General features: G+C 41.3%; 1 protein-coding gene across 13 annotated transcripts in view; it reads left to right on the top strand.

The window, feature by feature from the left end:
* The window catches only part of TP53BP1 (tumor protein p53 binding protein 1), a 76,429-nt gene that overhangs the window by 10,684 nt on the left and 47,241 nt on the right, over positions 1-18,504 (top strand). For 6 of the 13 annotated variants that reach the window (XM_055130651.1, XM_055130649.1, XM_055130644.1 and 3 more), the window contains exons 5-11: positions 5,770-5,897; positions 6,903-7,061; positions 7,727-7,856; positions 10,367-10,542; positions 13,284-13,413; positions 15,656-15,750; positions 17,133-17,329. In XM_055130651.1, coding sequence (XP_054986626.1) covers positions 5,770-5,897; positions 6,903-7,061; positions 7,727-7,856; positions 10,367-10,542; positions 13,284-13,413; positions 15,656-15,750; positions 17,133-17,329 — 1,015 coding nt within the window. The remainder of the gene's footprint in view (positions 1-5,769; positions 5,898-6,902; positions 7,062-7,726; positions 7,857-10,366; positions 10,543-13,283; positions 13,414-15,655; positions 15,751-17,132; positions 17,330-18,504) is intronic. The other 7 variants (XM_055130656.1, XM_055130654.1, XM_055130647.1 and 4 more) reach the window with 4 other exon arrangements.

Below are 18,504 nucleotides of genomic sequence, written 5' to 3'. Positions count from 1 at the left end.
TCCTCCGTGATATGCTGCGGGTGGCGCGGGCTGGTATAGGTAATAAATGGCAGCAGCAGTGAATTGTGGGACCCAGAGTGGGAACTTGGGATGCCCCCTCAATTTCAGGACCCACACTCCATGGTGGTGCTGAGTTCTACGTGAAGAGCCCAATACAGACACGTTAAAACCCTGATGCAGCCCATAGCACTAATAGCAGCGGTAGCTCCATCCTCTGGCTGTCATGCCACCACCATCCTCACAAGTCCCATTCTTGTTTTCTTTTATCATATTTATTGAGGAATTGGTGCCACATGCACTGCCTTCTTGGGTACCAAGTATATGCCTCTGCGGGGCAGGACTCTGCCCTTTTTTTGGGCTCTGTCTGTGTGTGTCACTGGCAGCAAATGGCAGTTCCCTGGGCTGCGGATAGTAGTAATGGAAGGAGGAGGAGGGAGAAGCATAAATTTAATTTTTGATCAAGACAGTTCAATTTTATAATAAAAGATGAGGATTTAACTCATGTCAACACTTCCAATTTTTTTTTTTTTTTTTTTGCTTTTTGGGTCACACCCAGTGATGCTCAGGGGTTACTCCTGGCTTTGCACTCACGAATTGCTCCTGGCAGTGCTTGGGGGACCATATGGGATGCCGGGGATCGAACCCGGGTTGGCCGTGTGCAAGGCAAACGCCCTACCCTCTGTGCTATCGCTCCGGCCCCAACACTTCCAATTTTTAATAATTTTATTGTGTATTTGCATAATCCAAATGACATTTTAAGTCTTTGTGTTCTTCTCCCATAAGTTCTAGACAGCAAAGAAAAGTTTATCATAAGTACAATTTAGTTTATAATTTGATTTATTTAAAAACTCTTGACTCATATCTTTCTACAGGTATTACTTCCTATGTGCTGAAAACGTTGAGTTTTGGGGATACAGATGATTCGAAGGGATAAAAATCCTCTACTTTAATGTAGCTTATATTATGTGGATATAGCAGTACATGATAAGTAAATATGTGGTATGGTAGACACTGACAAAGACTGAAGAGAAATATGAATAGGGAGTGAGTAGGAAATGTCAGAGGAGTTGCAAGTTTAGGTAATGAAACATAGCGAATGCTTTACTATACATAAAGATTTAATTTAGAATTTTGGAAGTTTTGTTTTGGTTTTGGGGCCACAACCAGCTATGCTCAGAGCTTCTGGCTCTACTCTTAGGGATAATTCCTGGCAGGGTTTGTGGGACCACGTGGATACTGGGGATCGAAACTGTGTCAGCTGTGTGCAAGGCAAGTGCCCTAGCAGCTTTACTGTCTCTCTGGCCCCTTGAATTTGGCATGTGAAAAGAATTTTAATAAGTAATTACTACTTTTATCTGAGATAATCCGTAACTAGAGAATAAAAAGGTTCTAAGGCAGCATTTCTCAGCTGGAGGACATACTGCTCCTGTGGAATATATTTGCTTTTTGGGTCACACCCGGCAATGCACAGGGGTTACTCCTGGCTCTGCACTCAGGAATTACTCCTGGCAGTGCTCGGGGGACCATATGGAATGCTGGGAGTCGAACCCGGGTCGACTGAGTGCAAGGCAAACATCCTACCCACTATGCTATTGCTCCAGCCCCTCCTGTGGGATATTTTAAGAGGGCTACAAATGACAATTGAATAACTGGGGGGCCTCAGCAGTAGACCAGGAAGCAAGCGGATAAGATGGAAAGCCATGGGAAGGAAATAATGTTGAAAGTGGCCCATGGCGCAAAGACTGACCAAAAAAAAAAAAAAAAAAAAAAAAAAGAAGGGTTTAGAAACACTGCCCTAAGGCTCTTGAGTGGAATATTTGAGAAATAGGAGATTAGTGTTGGAGTCGACAGTTGAGAGGAATGGGTGAGAAGTCAGAAATGAGGGAACCGTATGTAAGATTCTGTACATTGGCATGAATTTGGGCTGTTACTTTTAGTGAGATAGGAAGGCTTTAAAAGATTTGAACAGAAGAATAACATTCTGGTTTAAACTTTCACAGAATTATTCTGACTGCCAGATTATGAATAGATTGAAAGGCTGGAGAAATAGTATAGTACAGGCATTAAGGCACTGGCCTTGCATCCCACCAACCTGTGTTTGAATTCCTGGCACCACATGTTGTCTCTTGAGCACTGTCAGAAGTCATTTGCGAGCACAGAGCCAACAATAGCCTCCTGAGCACAAGTTACATGTGGCCCAACACTTCCAGCCTCCCAAATCCCCAGGTGTTTGTGTGGGGGAAGAATAGACTGAAAATTACGCAAATTTTATTTCGCATAAAAGTTAAAGAATATTGAGCTACCGCTTCAAGTCAGATGAAGGCAATTAACAGTGTACAATTCTGTAGTGTAGGGGGATCTAAGATAGAGATTTAAATTACACAGTTGTCAGCATATGAAAAGTCAAGAGTCTGGATAAGATCACTATAGGGAGATGAGCATAGCTGAGGAAGAGATTTGAGAACACACTTAGCCACCAGCGTTTAGAGCTTAGGAAAAACATGAAGGTACACCGCCAAAAGAGACTGAGAATGCTTTGACGTGTATGCTTTGTACTGTCTGTCATTTACTCTTCTATTTTTTTTTGTCATTTTGCTCTTTTCTTTCTTTTGTCATATTTTCCAAGGTCATGCATATGGTTCTTCTAATTATATAAGTGATAATTCTGTTTTAGTGAGTAAAAAAATTTTTTTGGCTTTGAGCTATCTCCTGTAGTGCTTGGGCTTACTCCTGAGTTGTACTCAGAATCACTGTTGGCTTTGTGAATCATACAGGGTTCTGTGGCTTGAACCTAGGTTGGCCAAAAGCAAGGCAAGTGCCCTCTCCTTCTACTATCGCTCCAGCCCCTATCTACTGTCTCTCACAAGTGAGAGAAAATTTCTATTCCTATATCTCTTCCTTGGGCCATAGTCGTGAAAATTTCCATTTTGTGTTTCCTCGTCTTTTATGCTTAGTCAAGTATTGCTTAATGTTGTTTGTGAAATACATTAAATGTATAGAAAGTTACAGGAAAGCAAAAGAAGTCACTTATTACTCTGCCACCCAGAGGTTAATTGCTGTAAACACTTTGAAACATTTTTTCCCTATTGGTTTTAATATTTTTTATGCTTTTGATTTTTATAGTTGGCATGTGGAAAGTGGAAGTTTGTATGTTTGTTAGAGCCAGGGAGATGCCTTACAGGGCTAGAGCACATGTTTTGCATGTGAGAGCCCAGATTTGATCCCAGGCACTGCATGGTCCCCTAAGTAGCACTGAGAGATGACCCAAAAATACCAAGAAAAGAAAGAAAGAAAAGTTGTATGCTTGCTGAAATGCTCAGTAACTTTGTTGAGAGTAATTTTTAAAAAAAGTTTCAACTGACAGGGCTTGAGAAATATCTTTAAAGGATGGAGCAGGGTCGGAGAGATAATACAGGAGTTAACGTGCTTGCTTTGCATGAGGCAGACCCCAAATTGATCTGTGGCACTACATATGGTCCCCTGAGCACAGGAGTGATTCCTGAGCACAGTGCCCTGAGTACCACTGTGTGGGACCCAAAAACCAAAGGAAAAAAAAAAGGTTGGAGCATATACTTTGCATATAGAACACTAGGTTCAAACTCTAGCACTATATGATCTCCTGAGCACTGAGACAGTATATTAACCCTGAGCACCACTTATTTGGCCCCAACCCCCCCACCTCTTCAAAAAAAAAAAAAACTTTAAATATACAGAAGAAATGAAAAGAATAGTACATATTTGTTTCTCTGTATGCTTACAGACGTTATTCATACATGAGTATCTCACATATATAATTGTGTATAATATTTTTGAGAGCTGGAGTATTTGAAACTTAAGTTAGAGACATTCTAGTTCCTTTTAATTATATTAACAGTCATCCCCTAAAATAATATTATCCATAATACCATTATTATACCTTGAAAATACATAAACTATCTAATAATAGAGTTAATATTCAGATATTCAGAGTTTTGTTATTTTCTTGTTTTTCTTTTTTTTGGAATGGGGGACAACACCCAGTAATGCTTATTCTGACTCTATGCTCAAGCTCACTCCTGGCCTGGCTTGGAAGACCATATGGGGTGATGGGTGTCAAAGCCAAGCTACTATGCAACTTAGGTAGTAACAGCAGGTAGGATCTCTCTGGTGCTCAAAATAGTTTTGTTCATATTTACCATATGTATGACACAGGATCAATCCAGTCTAGGATTACATCCCCCCCTTTTTTTTTTAAAAGCATTTGTTTTTTAAAAAAGCATTTAAAAAAGCACAGCGGGTAGGGCATTTGCCTTGCATGCAGCCGACCCGGGTTTGATTCCCAGCATCCCATATGGTCCCCTGAGCACTGCCAGGAGTAATTCCTGAGTGCAGAGCCAGGAGTAGCCCCTGTGCATCACCAGGTATAATCCCCCCCAAAAAAAAGCATTTACTTCTTTTTGGAGTGTTTTGGGCCATACCTGATAGTACTCAGGTCTTGCTCATGTCTCTTTGCTCATTCATGGTGGTGTTGGGAAATCATGAGTGATGCTGAGGATCAGACCAGGGTCAGATTTATGGATTGCAAGCACGTTCATACATGTTTTTAAATTTAATTTTAAAATTATTGTTAATTAATTTATTTATTTTTAGTTTGGGGGCCATATTTGGTGATACTCATCACTTACTCCTGGTACAATGCTCAAGGCTTACTCCTAGTGATGCATGGGAGACCATATGGGGTGCTGGGGATTGAACATGGGCCATAAGTTATAGTTTAGGTAACATGGTTACAGTAGTGCTATTTTATGGTATTGATGTACAAAATTACTATATCCCACTACCACCAAAGTGCCCAGTATGTCTTCTGTTTAGTATTGTGTTTTTTTAATTCTTCTCAATGGTTTGTTTTTTTTTTTTTCTTTTTGGGTCATACTTGAGATGCACAGGGATTACTCTTAGCTTTGTACTCAGGAATCACTCCTGGCGGTGCTCAGGGGGACCATATGAGATGCTGGGAATCAAATCTGGGTCAGCCGTGTGCAAGGCAAAAGTCTTACCCGCTGTACTATTGCTCCAGCCCCCACAGTGGTTTTTTGTTTTGTTTTGTTTTTTATTTTGGGGCCACATCTGATAGAGCTCAGGGCTTTCTCCTGGCTTTGTGATCAGGAATCACTCCTGGCAGGGCTCAGAGGACCATACATGGTGCTGGGAATTGAACCCGGTTGGCCACATGCAGGGCAAGTTGTCTCCCTGCTGTACTGTCTCCCCAGCTGCTATAGTTAGTCTATTAGGTGTTCTCTTTAGAAAGAAAGTAGAAAGAAGAGCTGACTGGATAAGGTTCTTGTTTTTGTTTTGGGGCTACATCTGGTGGTGCTCAGGGCTTATTCTTGGCAGTGCTCAGGGTATCACATAGGAGCGGGGGATCAGCCTGGGTTTACCATGTGTAAGACAAGTACCCTACCCACTGTACTACTTATTTGACCCAAAGGGTTTTTTTGTTTGTTTGCTTTTTGTTTTGCTTTGGGGCCATACCTGGCAATGCTCAGGAGATACTCCTGGCTATGCACTCATGTATTACTCCTGGCAGTGGTCAGGGTTCATACAGGATGCAGGGATCAAACCCGGTCAGCTGCATTCAAGTCAAGTGCCCTAATAACTAGGTAAATTTTTTAAATTTAAAATTTCCCTAGGAAGTGGTGGTAAGAGGGGAGTCAAAATAAAATTTATTATGGTTTTAGTCAAGTGTTTCAACCTATTTGGTATGCGTGATTGTGTATTTCTATTGTGCAGTATTCTGGGACTGTCGGTAGACTCTGCTCCTGTGGTGGAGGAGAAGGAAGAAGTGACAGAAGAGAAAGAGAAAGACGAAAAGGAAGAAGATAATCTAGATGAGATCACACATTCCCTTGGTGCTGAAGGTAGCCATTTGCCTTTCCCAATAGATTAAGTCTTATAATACAAGCATGTAGATAGCTAAATTTCTTTTTAACACTGATAAAATTGAGACTAATCATTAAGAAACTTGCTTGAAATCTTAAGGTATTCCACGTAATTTGATAGTCACCAGTCTGTAGATCTTTTTTTTCTTTACTTTTTGGGTCCCACCCAGCGATGCAAAGGGGTTACTCCTGGCTCTGCATTCAGGAATCACTCCTGGCAGTGCTCAGGGGACCATATGGGATGCTGGGAATTGAACCCAGGTCAGCCTCGCACAAGGCAAATGCCCTACCCGCTGTGCTATTGCTCCAGCCCCCAGTCTGTAGATCTTTTGATTCTACATAATATATTTTACTTATCTTTCTGCTTAGTAACTCTTAGTCCTTTTCATATTAGTTTTTTTTTTTTTTGGTCCCACCCGGCGATGCACAGGGGTTACTCCTGGCTCTGCACTCAGGAATTACCCCTGGCGGTGCTCAGGGGACCATATGGGATGCTGGGAATCGAACCCGGGTTGGCCGCGTGCAAGGCAAACACCCTACCCACTGTGCTATCACTCCAGCCCCTCATATTAGTTTTTAAAGTAATTTTGGGATTTATGTTTTATGAGGCAGAAGTACAATCTGAATTGCTTATATATGGTTTGTGTATATATATTTTCAGGAAGTAAACAGTCTACCAATATTAGGTAAGGTTTTTAGTATATAGTTGTTTTTAGCATTGCACATTTTCCATTTTTACCTCAATAGGTAAATTACTTTCTATGATTTTTGGACCACACCTGATAGTGCTCAGTGTTAGTCCTGGAAGTGCTGAGGAGACCAGGCAGTGCTGGGGATGGAACCCAGCCTCCTGATTTTGAAAAATTTGGTGATGTAAGAAAAATTTCATTGTGAATGATTGACTATGATGCACTTTTTCTAAAGGGCAATAGTTTGCATGGTTTATATTATTTGACTCTTGATTTCATGGGGTTTCATTCCTAGATCCTGCTTCATCACAATTGGGCTTTGGTGTTTTGGAACTTTCCCAGAGCCAGGATGTTGAAGAAAATACTGTGCCATATGAAATAGAAAAAGAACATGTACAGTTAGCAGCCACCAACTCTGTCTATACTGGGCTATCTGATGTGGATACTAATATTGGTATGAAATATATTTTCTGGATTTATTTTTAAGCATTTTCTTTCCATACTGAAGTGATTTATTTCCTTGATATATTTCATAGATATCTAAGTTAATATAATGTAAGTTAAGATAATAATATGTCAGTCATCTTGCAAATACATAACAACTGATGACTTCTAAATTGGGATTTTTAAAAATTGAGTTTTGGGCCACATCATCTGTGCTTAGAGATTACTGGCTCTCTGCTCAGCGATGGGCTAGAGTGATAGCACAGTGGTAGGACGTTCGCCTTTCATGCGGCCGACCTGTGTTCGATTCCTCTGCCCCTCTTGGAGAGCCTGGCAAGCTACCGACAGTATTGAGCCCGCATGGCAGATCCTGGCAAGCTACCCGTGGCGTATTGGATATGCCAAAAACAGTAACAGTAAATCTCTCAATGAGAGACGTTGCAGGTGCCCGCTCGAACAAATTGATGAGCAACGGGATGACAGTGCTCAGTGATCACTCCTAGTAGGACTCAGGGGACCATTTAGGGTGCCTTGGCAATTGAGATTCTGTTGCAAATGGTTATTTTCCTTTTTTGGAATGATATCTACGTATTTTCAAGTAGTCTATCAAAGTTATTTCCATTAGATATTCTAAATTTCTATTAAAAAATCCTTCTTTCCTTTTAAAACATTAAGCAGTGAAGCTTGAAGAGCAATCTAATGAAGCTATCCCCATGGTAGAACAACTCAACAAAGATATCCCTTTGGTAGCACATCCCAGTAAGGATGTAAATCTGGCAGAAGAGCAAAATCTCCTACCTGCAAGGTAAACTCTCTCTCCCCGCCCCCTTCTCTCTGTCTCTCCCCCTTCCTCCCCTCCCCCGCCCCTTTCCTCCCCCTCCTCCTCCCCTTCCCCCCTTAGGCCTTAGTCCTCGCTCTGGATTTAGGAATCACTCCTGGCTTGGAGGACCATATGTGATGCTGGGGATTAAACCCGTATTGACTGTGTGCAAGGCAAGTGCCCTGTCTGTAGTATTATCTCTCTGGCCCTGAATTCTTTCTAAAGCCTGTTTATGATTATCCTACAATAGGATTATGCTAATTTTACTTTGCAGGCATACATAATTTTAGAAATTGTTCACTTTTCCCTCATATTGGATGTTTCTGATCCAGTAGAAATATTGATTATGATTCTCATTATAGGGGCCAGAGAGATATAGTACAGTGGATAAGGTGTTTACCTTGCACATGTGGCTGACCCAGGTTTGATTTCCAGTAGCCCATATGGTCTCTTGAGGCTGCCAGGAGTGATTCCTAAACCTAAAGCCAGGAGTAAGCCCTTAGCACAGTTCCCCCACACACACAAAAAAATAATTTCTCATTATGTCCTCATCTTTAGGAAAGTCATTTTACTGCTACTGTCATTAGTGGGTCATGCATGGTTCATTAATCTTTGGTTATCACTCTTTCCTTCTGATCTTTTCCCACAGAAGTACTTGTTTTTGTTTGTTGTTGGGCCATACCTGGCAGTGCTAGGAAGCTAACCTGGCAAGGTACTTAGGAGTCACTCCTGGCAGTGTTTGGGGCATCATGAAGTGCCAGGATAGAATCTGGTGCTCTAGCACAAAAAAGCATGCACTGGACACATTTGAGCTTTTCTCCCAGGCCTTAGAGGGACTTTTTCTTTGTGAGAGGACTTCCTAGCCTTTCTAATGAGGAATCACAAGAATTGTATGTGAAAGTCTACTGTTTCTGTACTTGATATGCACCCAGATTGTTTTGGTTTTTCAAATATCCTGCATTTGGTAGTTTATGATACAAGTTGTAGGCAGGTAGTCTTTTTTTTTTAAATTTTTATAACGTTGCTATAAAATCAAGCTCCCGGAAGCGTGCAGCTGCTTTGCAGCTGTGTGACCTCTTATAGCCTAGTTCTCCCTCTGGGAGAACCTGGCAAGCTACTGAGAGTTTCCTGCCCACATGGGAGAGCCTCACAAACTCCCCATGGCGTGTTCATATGCCTAAACCAGTAACAATGATGGGTATCATTCCTCTGACCCTGAAAGAGGCTCCAGTGTGACACCATTGGAAAGGACAAGTAAAGAGAGGCTTCTAAAATCTCAGGGCTAGGATGAATGGAGACATTACTGAGACTGCTGGAGAAATTTGATGATCAACGGGATGATGATGATGATGATGATGATGATAAATTTGTACACAATAATTTATTACATTTAATATTAGAATACCAATCCCATCACCATTATACCTTCCCACCACCTGATTTCAAATGTTTCCATCCTGAACCTCAAACCCTGTCCCCAGAACAGAACCGAAATAATTATTTTGTATTGCTTGTTATGAGTAATCTGTTAAAAATGATCCAATAAAGTTTCCTTAGAGGAAAGTGTGTGAAGATTGTTGTATTTCACCTTGGAGCCATTAAGCCCTTGTATAAGAGATTACTAACATGCTGTTAAAGGTTGAGCCTTGTTTGCATATATTTATATTTCCCCCCTGAGATTGGTTGCCTTCGGCTTTAAACCCTGTCAAATGTGATATGCTGCTCTTGGTACATCATTGGTGTAAAGTATGAGATGTGGCCATGCACTCCAGGAATTCTAAAATTAAAAATATGGTTATACAGCAGATTCACTCATTGTTAGGCTCACCCAAGCCTGTGGGGAGTGACCTTGAGCATGGCAGTTATTGGGGCACGTTTTCAGCTTCTGGGGCTCTGTTAGGGTGGGGAGGTGAACTCACCTGCCCCACTCTGGGTTGCCCCAAATGAGACAGCCTGATGTGGGGTCTGGAGTCATTTCTGCAGCATGTTTTCTATATTGCTGTCTTTTGAGAGCTTTATTTCTGAGACTCACAGACAGATAATCTTTTTTTAAGCTTTTTTGGTTCTTAACTTGGTATGAATTGGCAGTTTACCTCAGCTTTGCATACGGTGATTATTGTATCCCATAGAACATCATCTTGTTCAGTAGCTCAAGTTTGGATGTCACAGAGGAAAAGTGGATGCTTTTAATTTGGCAGAGGTGATGAATAAACATACTATTGTTGTATTACTTCCTTTAATAGGAACAGTGGGGAAAGGCATCCTGACCAAAGTTGACTGTTAGTTGATCTTTCTAAGGCAAGACACTCAGTTTAACAGTGACTGTTGACTTTAGGTCAAGGGGATTGAAAGGACCTCTGATATTAAACTGTCCACTCCTTCCAGTCAGAACGTCTAACACTGGGTGTGGCTCCTGAGCACCCTGAATACTGCCCTCCAAAGGATGCAAACATTTGAACTTAACAGCTTTTCTTTCCTGGTTTTGAATTTCCTAGGTCAGAGGATATGCCTACTAGTCCCAAAGTATCTCTTGCGATGGAAGAAAAAGAACAGCTATCTGCTCAAGAACTTCTGGAAAGTGGACTGCAGATTCAGAAGTCACCAGAGCCTGGGGTTTTGTCAACTCAGGAAGACTTGTTTGACCAGAGTAGTAAAACAGGTACAAAGAATGGTTAGTTGCTATAATTCTTCTTTAAAAACCTGGACTGTTATTTCTGTTCTTTTTTTGAGGGGAGTGAAGGCAGTTTGGGACATGCACAGTGGGTTCAGGGTTACTTCTGGTTCTGTGTTCAGGGGTCACTCTTGGAAGTGCTTGGGAGACCATATATGGTGCCAGGGATCAAAATAGGGTGACCACATACAAGACAAGTGCCTTATTCCTATACTATCTCTTTGACCTTTATTTCTGTTTTGAGATTACTATTAAAGTTAGAAGGCACTTTAGTTATTTATATTATTATTATTATTTTTTGTTTTTGCTTTTAGGCCATACCTGGTGATGCTCAGGGCTGCCTCTAGGCTCTGCACTCAGGAATTACTCCTGATAGTGTTCAGGGGACCGTATGGGATTGCTGACAATCTAACCTGGGTAAACCGAGTGTAAGGCAAATGCCCTACCCTCTGTACTATTGCTCTGGCCCCTAGAAGGCACTTTTAAAAGTATGTAAAATGGGGCAGAGATAATACTGACAGGGGTTAAGTGCTTTTCTTGCATGTAGCCAACCCTTATTTGATCCTTGGCACTGCATATTATCCCCTGAGTCCTGCCAGGAGTGATTACCTGAGCACAAAATTAGTAGTATACCCTGAGCACCGCTGGTTGTGACCCCCAAACCAAACAGAGCTAAATAAAATGGCAGTTCTTCAGGGCATGAGTAAAGAAGACTGCTTAAAAATAAAAAGTAGGGAGTTGGAGAGATAGTACAGCCAGTAGGATGCTTACATTGTACCCAGCTGGTTTGGGTTTGATCCCTGGCACCTTATGTGTTCCCTCAAACTCTGTCAGTGATTCCTTGAAAACCTAGCCAGGAACAAGCTCTGAGTACCACAGGGTGCATCCCCCAAACAAAAACAAAAATAAATAAATAAATACAGTATCAAGACATGCAGAATTGGTGATTTGGAAGGAAAATGTATTTCTAACTGATTAGAAATGGAGTTTGAGGGAACTATTGCTGTTTAATATCTTAACATAATGTTCTCTCTTTTGGGAATAAAAAAATTAAGGAATAATAAGTGTTTGTAGTAAGTTTATTATTATGGACAGAGAAGCTATTTCTATCATTATAGGTCTTTAAATCTTACTAGTATTTTTTTTTTCTTTTTGGGTCACACCTGGCTATGCACAGGGGTTACTCCTGGCTCTACACTCAGGAATTACTCCTGGCGGTGCTCAGGGGACCATATGGGATGCTAGAATCGAACTCGGGTCTGCCGCGTGCAAGGCAAATGCCCTACCTACTGTGCTATTGCTCCAGCCTTGAAATCTTACTAGTTTTATTTTGGGTTGGGACCATACCCAATGGTACTCAGGGACTCTTTCTGGTTCTGCTCAGGAGTGATCCCTGGCTGTGCTCAGGAGACCGCTGGGGATCAAATTGGCGTTGGCTTCATGCAAGGCAAATGCCCTACCTCCTGTACTATCTCTCTAACCCAGGTCTTAAAATCTGAACATGATAACACTTTTCATATTTACCTGGGCTATTTTATATGTGTGTGTGAACACACATAATTTTTCTACCACAATAGGAAGTTGTCTAATAGAATATAAAAATTAGAAAACTAGAATGGTATTTATTCCACATTTTGTTATTTTCTCATCTTCACTTGCTGCAAAATTAGAAGCTGCTAAAATAGCAAGATAGAATGTGTTGGTTGTGAAAAGAGAGGAAAAGGTTTACTATGCAGTGATGTAGGTTGATGTGCAAGACATTCACAGAAGGTTTGCCAAGAATCCTTCTTTGGTCTCACTAAATCAGTAGTGTTTTTATGAAAATCCTTAATATTTGGGATTAATACAGTTGATACATCTGTTACTACAGAGACGGGAACAATAGGAGACTCTTCATATTACAAATCCATAATATATACTCAGATACTCTTTTTCTAAAACATTAGTATTTTTATTCTCTTTGCTTCACCTTAGATTTTGGGATGAAAAGATTCATTTACTTACTGCTCTATAATTGAAGCTTCAGAAACAAGTAGAGAGTTAAGCAGGGGAATAAGTATTTTGACTTTACTTCTTCAAGCTTTGATTATGTGGTCATGAGAGAAAAAAGAGTTCTTGTTAATTCTTTTTGTTGTTGCTTTTGTTTTTTTTTTGGCCATACCTGGTGTTGCTTAGGGGTTACTCCTGGTTCTGCACTCAGGAATCAGGCTGAGGGAACTACATGGGGTTCCGGGGATTGAACCATTTCAGCCATGTGCAAGGCAAGTGCCTTCCCACTGTGTATCTTTCTGACCCTTCATTTTGTTAATTCTTAAGTCACTGTCACTGTCATCTAGTTGCTCATCAATTTGTTTGAGCGGGCACCAGTAACATCTCTCACTGTGAGACTTATTGTTACTGTTTTTGGCATATCGAATACGCCATGGGTAGCTTGCCAGGCTCTGCCGTGCAGGCGAGATACTCTCAGTAGCTTGTCGGACTCTCTGAGTGGGGCAGAGGAATCAAACATGGGTCGGCTGTGTGAAAGGCGAACGCCCTACTGCTGTGCTATCGTTCTAGCCCCAGATTTCTTAAGTAAATCTGTAATTTTAGTAAAGTGAGTCTAGTGTTTTATGGTTACTTGAGAGCTGTGTTAGCTGGAATTCCATGAATTATATTATGGTGAAGGAACTTTCTACCCTCTTTTGATAATGGTACATTACTAAATAAAAGTGTGGTTGAAATTTCTTTTCTTTTTTTAGTAGCTTCTGAAGATTGTGCTACACCTTCAAGGGAAGAAGGCATGTGTTCTCTGGCTTCCACACCAGCCACTACCCTGCACCTTCTGCAGCTTTCTGGCCAACGGTCCATTGTTCAGGAGAGTCTTTCTACGTGAGTAAACCTGAAATAGTTGGTGCCAAGTGCAGAATTTTTTTTTTTTTAACACCAAAGGTAGACTTTGGCTCCAGAATTTTGAGGGATACTCTTGTTCCTGTTAGAGTTGACAGTAGTTGGGCTTCTTTATGGATTAGAGGCTTACCTTTCAAAAAAAATTTTAGTAAAAGTACATGACCTGGGCTAGAGAGATAGTATAGTAGGGTCTTTGCCTTCACGTCGCCAGCCTGGATACTATCCTTAGCACCACCTATGGTCCACTGTGTACCACCAGTTGTGACCCCTGAGCTCAGAGCCAGAAGTAAACTCTGAGTACTGCTGAGTGTGGCCCCAAGACAAATAAATAGAGTTATGACCTTTGTACATTATTCAGAGCATCGAATCAATGTCTTAAACCTATGGGTAAATTAATACATTAAAAATTGTGTTTTCTTACCTCCTTTCCCTTTTTTTTTTCTTTCTTTTTTTTTTGGTTTTGGAGCCATATCCTGTGATACTGGGGCCTAGTCTTGGTTCATTGCTCAGGGTTGTTCCCACAGTGCAGGAAATTGTATGGTGCTAAGGATTGAACCTGGACCTCTTGCTTGCAAAGAATGTGCTCAGTCTATTGCCCTTTCTCTTTGGCCCCTCATCCTGTTTTCAGTCATGATATTGTGGGTCTGATAATTCACTTTCTCTTGTTTATAAAAAATTCATGGGTCTGGAGTGATAGCACAGTGGGTAGGGCATTTGCCTTGTACGCAGCCGACCTGGGTTCGATTCCCAGCATCCTATATGGTCCCCCAGCACTGCCAGGAGTAATTCCTGAGTGCATGAGGCAGGAGTAACCCCTGTACATTGCTGGGTGTGACCGAAAAAGCAAAAAAAAAATTATTATTATTATTATTATTATTATTATTATTATTTGTGCTTTGGTGTTTTGGGCACACTCTGATTTTTCAGGGCTTACACCTGGATCTGTACTAAGGGATCACTCCTCAAGTGCTTTGGGGGAACCATGTGGAGTGCTGTGGATGAACCTGGGTCTGCTGAGTGAAAGAAAAGCCCTTACCTGCTGTACTGTTTCGTTGGCCTCTTAAATTTGTTTTTCAATTATAAATTTTTTAATTTGTGTTTTGGGCCACATCCAGTGGTGCTCAGAACTTACTCCTAGGTCTTTCTCAGGGGTCACTCCTGATGTGACTTGGATGATCATATTGGGTGCTAAATCGTGAAAGTGGGTCAGTTACACACAAGTCACCTTACCTGCCGTACTATCTCTCTTCCCATCCTCCCCATTCACTTTTTCTTAAAATAAGTCTTTATTCTTTGTCTGTTAAAAAGTTCCTATTTGAGAGCTGGAAGATATTAAAGGGGTTAAGGCACTTGCCTTGTATGTCTGGTGTTAGAAACAGTTATATAAGTATTTGATTGAATGGTTTGGTTATTTTTGCTATTAAAAAGTGAAAACAAGGGGCTGGAGTGATAGCACAGTGGGTAAGGCATTTGCCTTGCACGCAGCTGATCTAGGTTCGATTCCCAGCATCTTATATGGTTCCTTGAGCACCGCCAGGAGTAATTCCTGAGTGCAGATCCAGGAGTAACCCCTGTGCATCACCAGGTGTGACCCAAAAAGGAAAAAAAAAAGTGAAAGCAAGGCTTGTGGCCATAGAGATAGTATAGGGGTTAAAGTGGTTGCCTTGCACATAGCTGACCCTAGTTTGAGTCCTAGCATTGCGTTTGCTCTCCCTAAGCACTGTTAGGAGTGCAAAGCCATGAGTAAACCCCAAGTACTTTGTGTATAGCCCCCAAACCCAAAAACCTGGGTGATAGAGTGAAAACAGGGTTGAAGAGATAATAGAGGTTAAAATACTTGATTTGCGGGCTGGAGTGATAGCACAGTGGGTAGGGCGTTTGTCTTGCACGCAGCTGACCTGGGTTCGATTCCCAGCATCCCATATGGTCCCCGGATCACTGCCAGGAGTAATTCCTGAGTGCATGAGCCATGAGTAAACCCTGTGCATCGCTGGGTGTGACCCCCCCCCCAAATACTTGATTTGCATTTGTATGCAGCTGACCCTACTTCTGTCCCTACACTCTGGTCCCTTGAGCATTGTAAGAATCGGACATTGAGCACAGAACCAAGGTAGCTTCTGAGTACCTATCCTTCCCCCCCCAAAAAAAAATAAAAAGTAAAAACAAATACAGAAACACAGAACTTTGGCTTGTAAAATAAACTGTGATTCTCTCTTTATATAAGGAATTCTTCAGATCTTGTTGCTCCTTCCCCTGATGCTTTCCAGTCTACACCTTTTATCGTCCCCAGCAGTCCTACAGAGCAAGAAGGGAGAAAAGGTGAGCTCTTTTCTATGTGCTTGTTGTTGGTTCTAGTTAATTCTTTGTTTTTTGGGGTTCTAGCTTGCTATTTTTTTTTAGTTGAATCCTCACAATTTTAAGAATTAAATATTTTATTTCCATTTTTAGGATAAAGAAGTAGAGATGGAGGATTCAGACTTAAGCATCTGTTTTCAGAGCTTGTGATATTTTCTTTTTTTTTTTGCAGTGGCGTTGGTGGGTGGGCAGGGTTTTCTGGGAATTGGATCTAAGGATCTCACACATGGAAGGGAAGTGCTCTACCACTGATCCACATCTCTGACCTGCATAGCCTATGTTCTTGTCAGTTCTATATTTGCCTTCTATGAGAATTTGCTCCTCAGCTTTTGAGATATAAAAAGAGTAATATTGAACTGTTAATCAAGTGTAATTTGTCCATGCCAACACTTAATCTTAGAATTTCTTTTGCTGCACAGTTCATGTTTGACTGTTTTCTCTTGAGATTAGCTTTAGGCTTTTTTTTTTTTTTTTTTTGCTTTTTGGGTCACACCCAGCGATGCTCAGGGATTACTCCTGGCTTTGCACTCAGGAATTACTCCTGGCGGTGCTTGGGGGACCATATGGGATGCCGGGGATTGAACCCGGGTCGGCCGTGTGCAAGGCGAACGCCCTACCCGCTGTGCTATCGCTCCGGCCCCAGCTTTAGGCTTTTAATTGGGCTAACTTTATTGAAAACATATGTTTAGTGATCTCTTTCATAAAAATTAAAACTGAATCCATTTAAAAAAAATTCTGGTCATGCAGACTGGATGTGGCTAAGATGTGGCTAAGATGCTAGCCATGAATCAGTCCTGGGCACTGCATGGTTTCTGAGTCTGCCAGGAGTAATCCCTAAGTTGCAGAATTGGGAGTAAGTCCTGAGCATAGTCAGTTGCTCCTTCCCGTGATGCTTTCCAGGGGGAGGTGTGGCCCTCCCAACTCCACTGCAAAAAAGAAAAAAAGGTGGAAAAACAGAACAAAAAAAGGTGAAAACTGAGGTATAATTAGGAAAAGAGTCTCAGAGGAGTCAAGTAACATTTCATGTGGTTGGATGGGTAACTCCAGAAAAGTAACGCCATTCCAATCTCTCTGTCTCTCTGTCTCTGTGTCTCATTATCTCACTGTCTCTGTCTCTGTCTCTCTCTATTTTTCTTTCTCTTTATGTATATATTCCTGTCCTTGGGGGGGGGGGAGAAAAGTATTGCTACTGCTACATTTTTAGGATTTAATCTGCATTAATTTTATTAGCTACTCTGGAGATTGTCACTTTTGTTTACGACTGACTGGCTGTTGTTATAATATTGTTTTCAGTGATATTGCAGTGAGTACTTATTTCTCAATTTGTTTTTCTCATTTTAAACTAGATGATCTGATGGATATGTCAGTGTTACCTGAAGAAGGAGAGTCTTTTCAGAAGAAATTTCCAGGAGTGGAGATGGAAAATCCTCCTCTTCCAGCTGAGCCCATTATATCACCACAAGCCTCAACACCAGTGTCTCAGAGCACGCCAGTCTTCACTCCTGGGTCACTTCCTATCCCAACCCAACCTGAATTCTCTCATGTAAGTTTTTCATATAAATTTATTCTAGGAAAAGCTTTGCTCCTCACTTTTTTTTTTTTCTTTCTTGCCATACCCAGTGATGCTCAGGGTTTCCTCCTGGCTTTGCACTCAGGAATTCTGGTAATGCTCCAATCGAGTTGGCAAGGCAAGTACCCTACTCACTGCATTATCTCTCTCTCCAGTCTATTTCCACATTTTTGTTTGTTTTCGAGCCACACCTTACAATACTTAGGGCTCATTCCTGTCTCTGCACTCAGGGATCACTCCTGGTGGCAGACCATATGAGGAGCTAGGAATTGAACCTAGCTGATTGCATAGCAAGTGCCCTACCACTCTGGCTACTCCCCACATTTTTTAAAAATAATGTTATTGAGGTATAATTGATAAAACTCAACTGTTTTAAGTATTTAGGCTAGGATTATTTTAATAAATACAGAGTTGTATAACTCATCCCAATCTAATTTTAGATGATTTCCAGATCATCTAACAATACTTATATATATACTTGTTATGTTTAAACTTAGTACTGGACTGGAGAGATAGATAACTCAGTGGACTGAATAGTGCTTTTTTTCATTCAGGGGGTCTGGATTCAATCCTTGAGGCTCCCCTATCCCTTCTCTTGACCACTTCCCTTCCCTCCCCTCCCCTCCCCTTTGTTATTTTGGGCTATATCCAGCTGTACATTATTCCTGGCTTTGCTCAGGAATCACTTCTAGAAGGGCTTGAGGAACCACATGCAGTGGTGCTTCTAGGGATCAAACTTGGTTGAATGTAAGAAAAGCACCTTATTCACTGTCCTCTCTCTTAGGCCCTATTTTTGTTGTTGTTGGGAGTGGGATGTGGTTTGGGTCACACCAGTGATGCTTTAGGTTTATTCCTGGCTCTCTGCTCAGGGATCACTTTTGGTGGGCTTGGGGAATCTTATGGGAGGCTGGGCATTGAACCTATTCATCCATATGTAAGACAGGACCCTACCCACTATTGGTCTGGCCCCACTGATAGTTTTTAGGTTTCTTTTAAAAAGCAAGAAGGAAACCAAATAAGAGTTGTAAATTATTGGTAGCCAATCACACCTAAATGCTCATATATCATTAAAAATAATTAGCTTTAAGTGAAATAAGTCAGAAAGAGAATGACAGACATAGAAGGACTGCACTCATTTGTGGAGTATA

This window comes from Sorex araneus, chromosome 3 (genome assembly GCF_027595985.1).
Source record: "Sorex araneus isolate mSorAra2 chromosome 3, mSorAra2.pri, whole genome shotgun sequence".
Classification (NCBI taxonomy): domain Eukaryota; kingdom Metazoa; phylum Chordata; class Mammalia; order Eulipotyphla; family Soricidae; genus Sorex; species Sorex araneus.
This window is presented reverse-complemented; position numbering and strand designations above follow the sequence as displayed.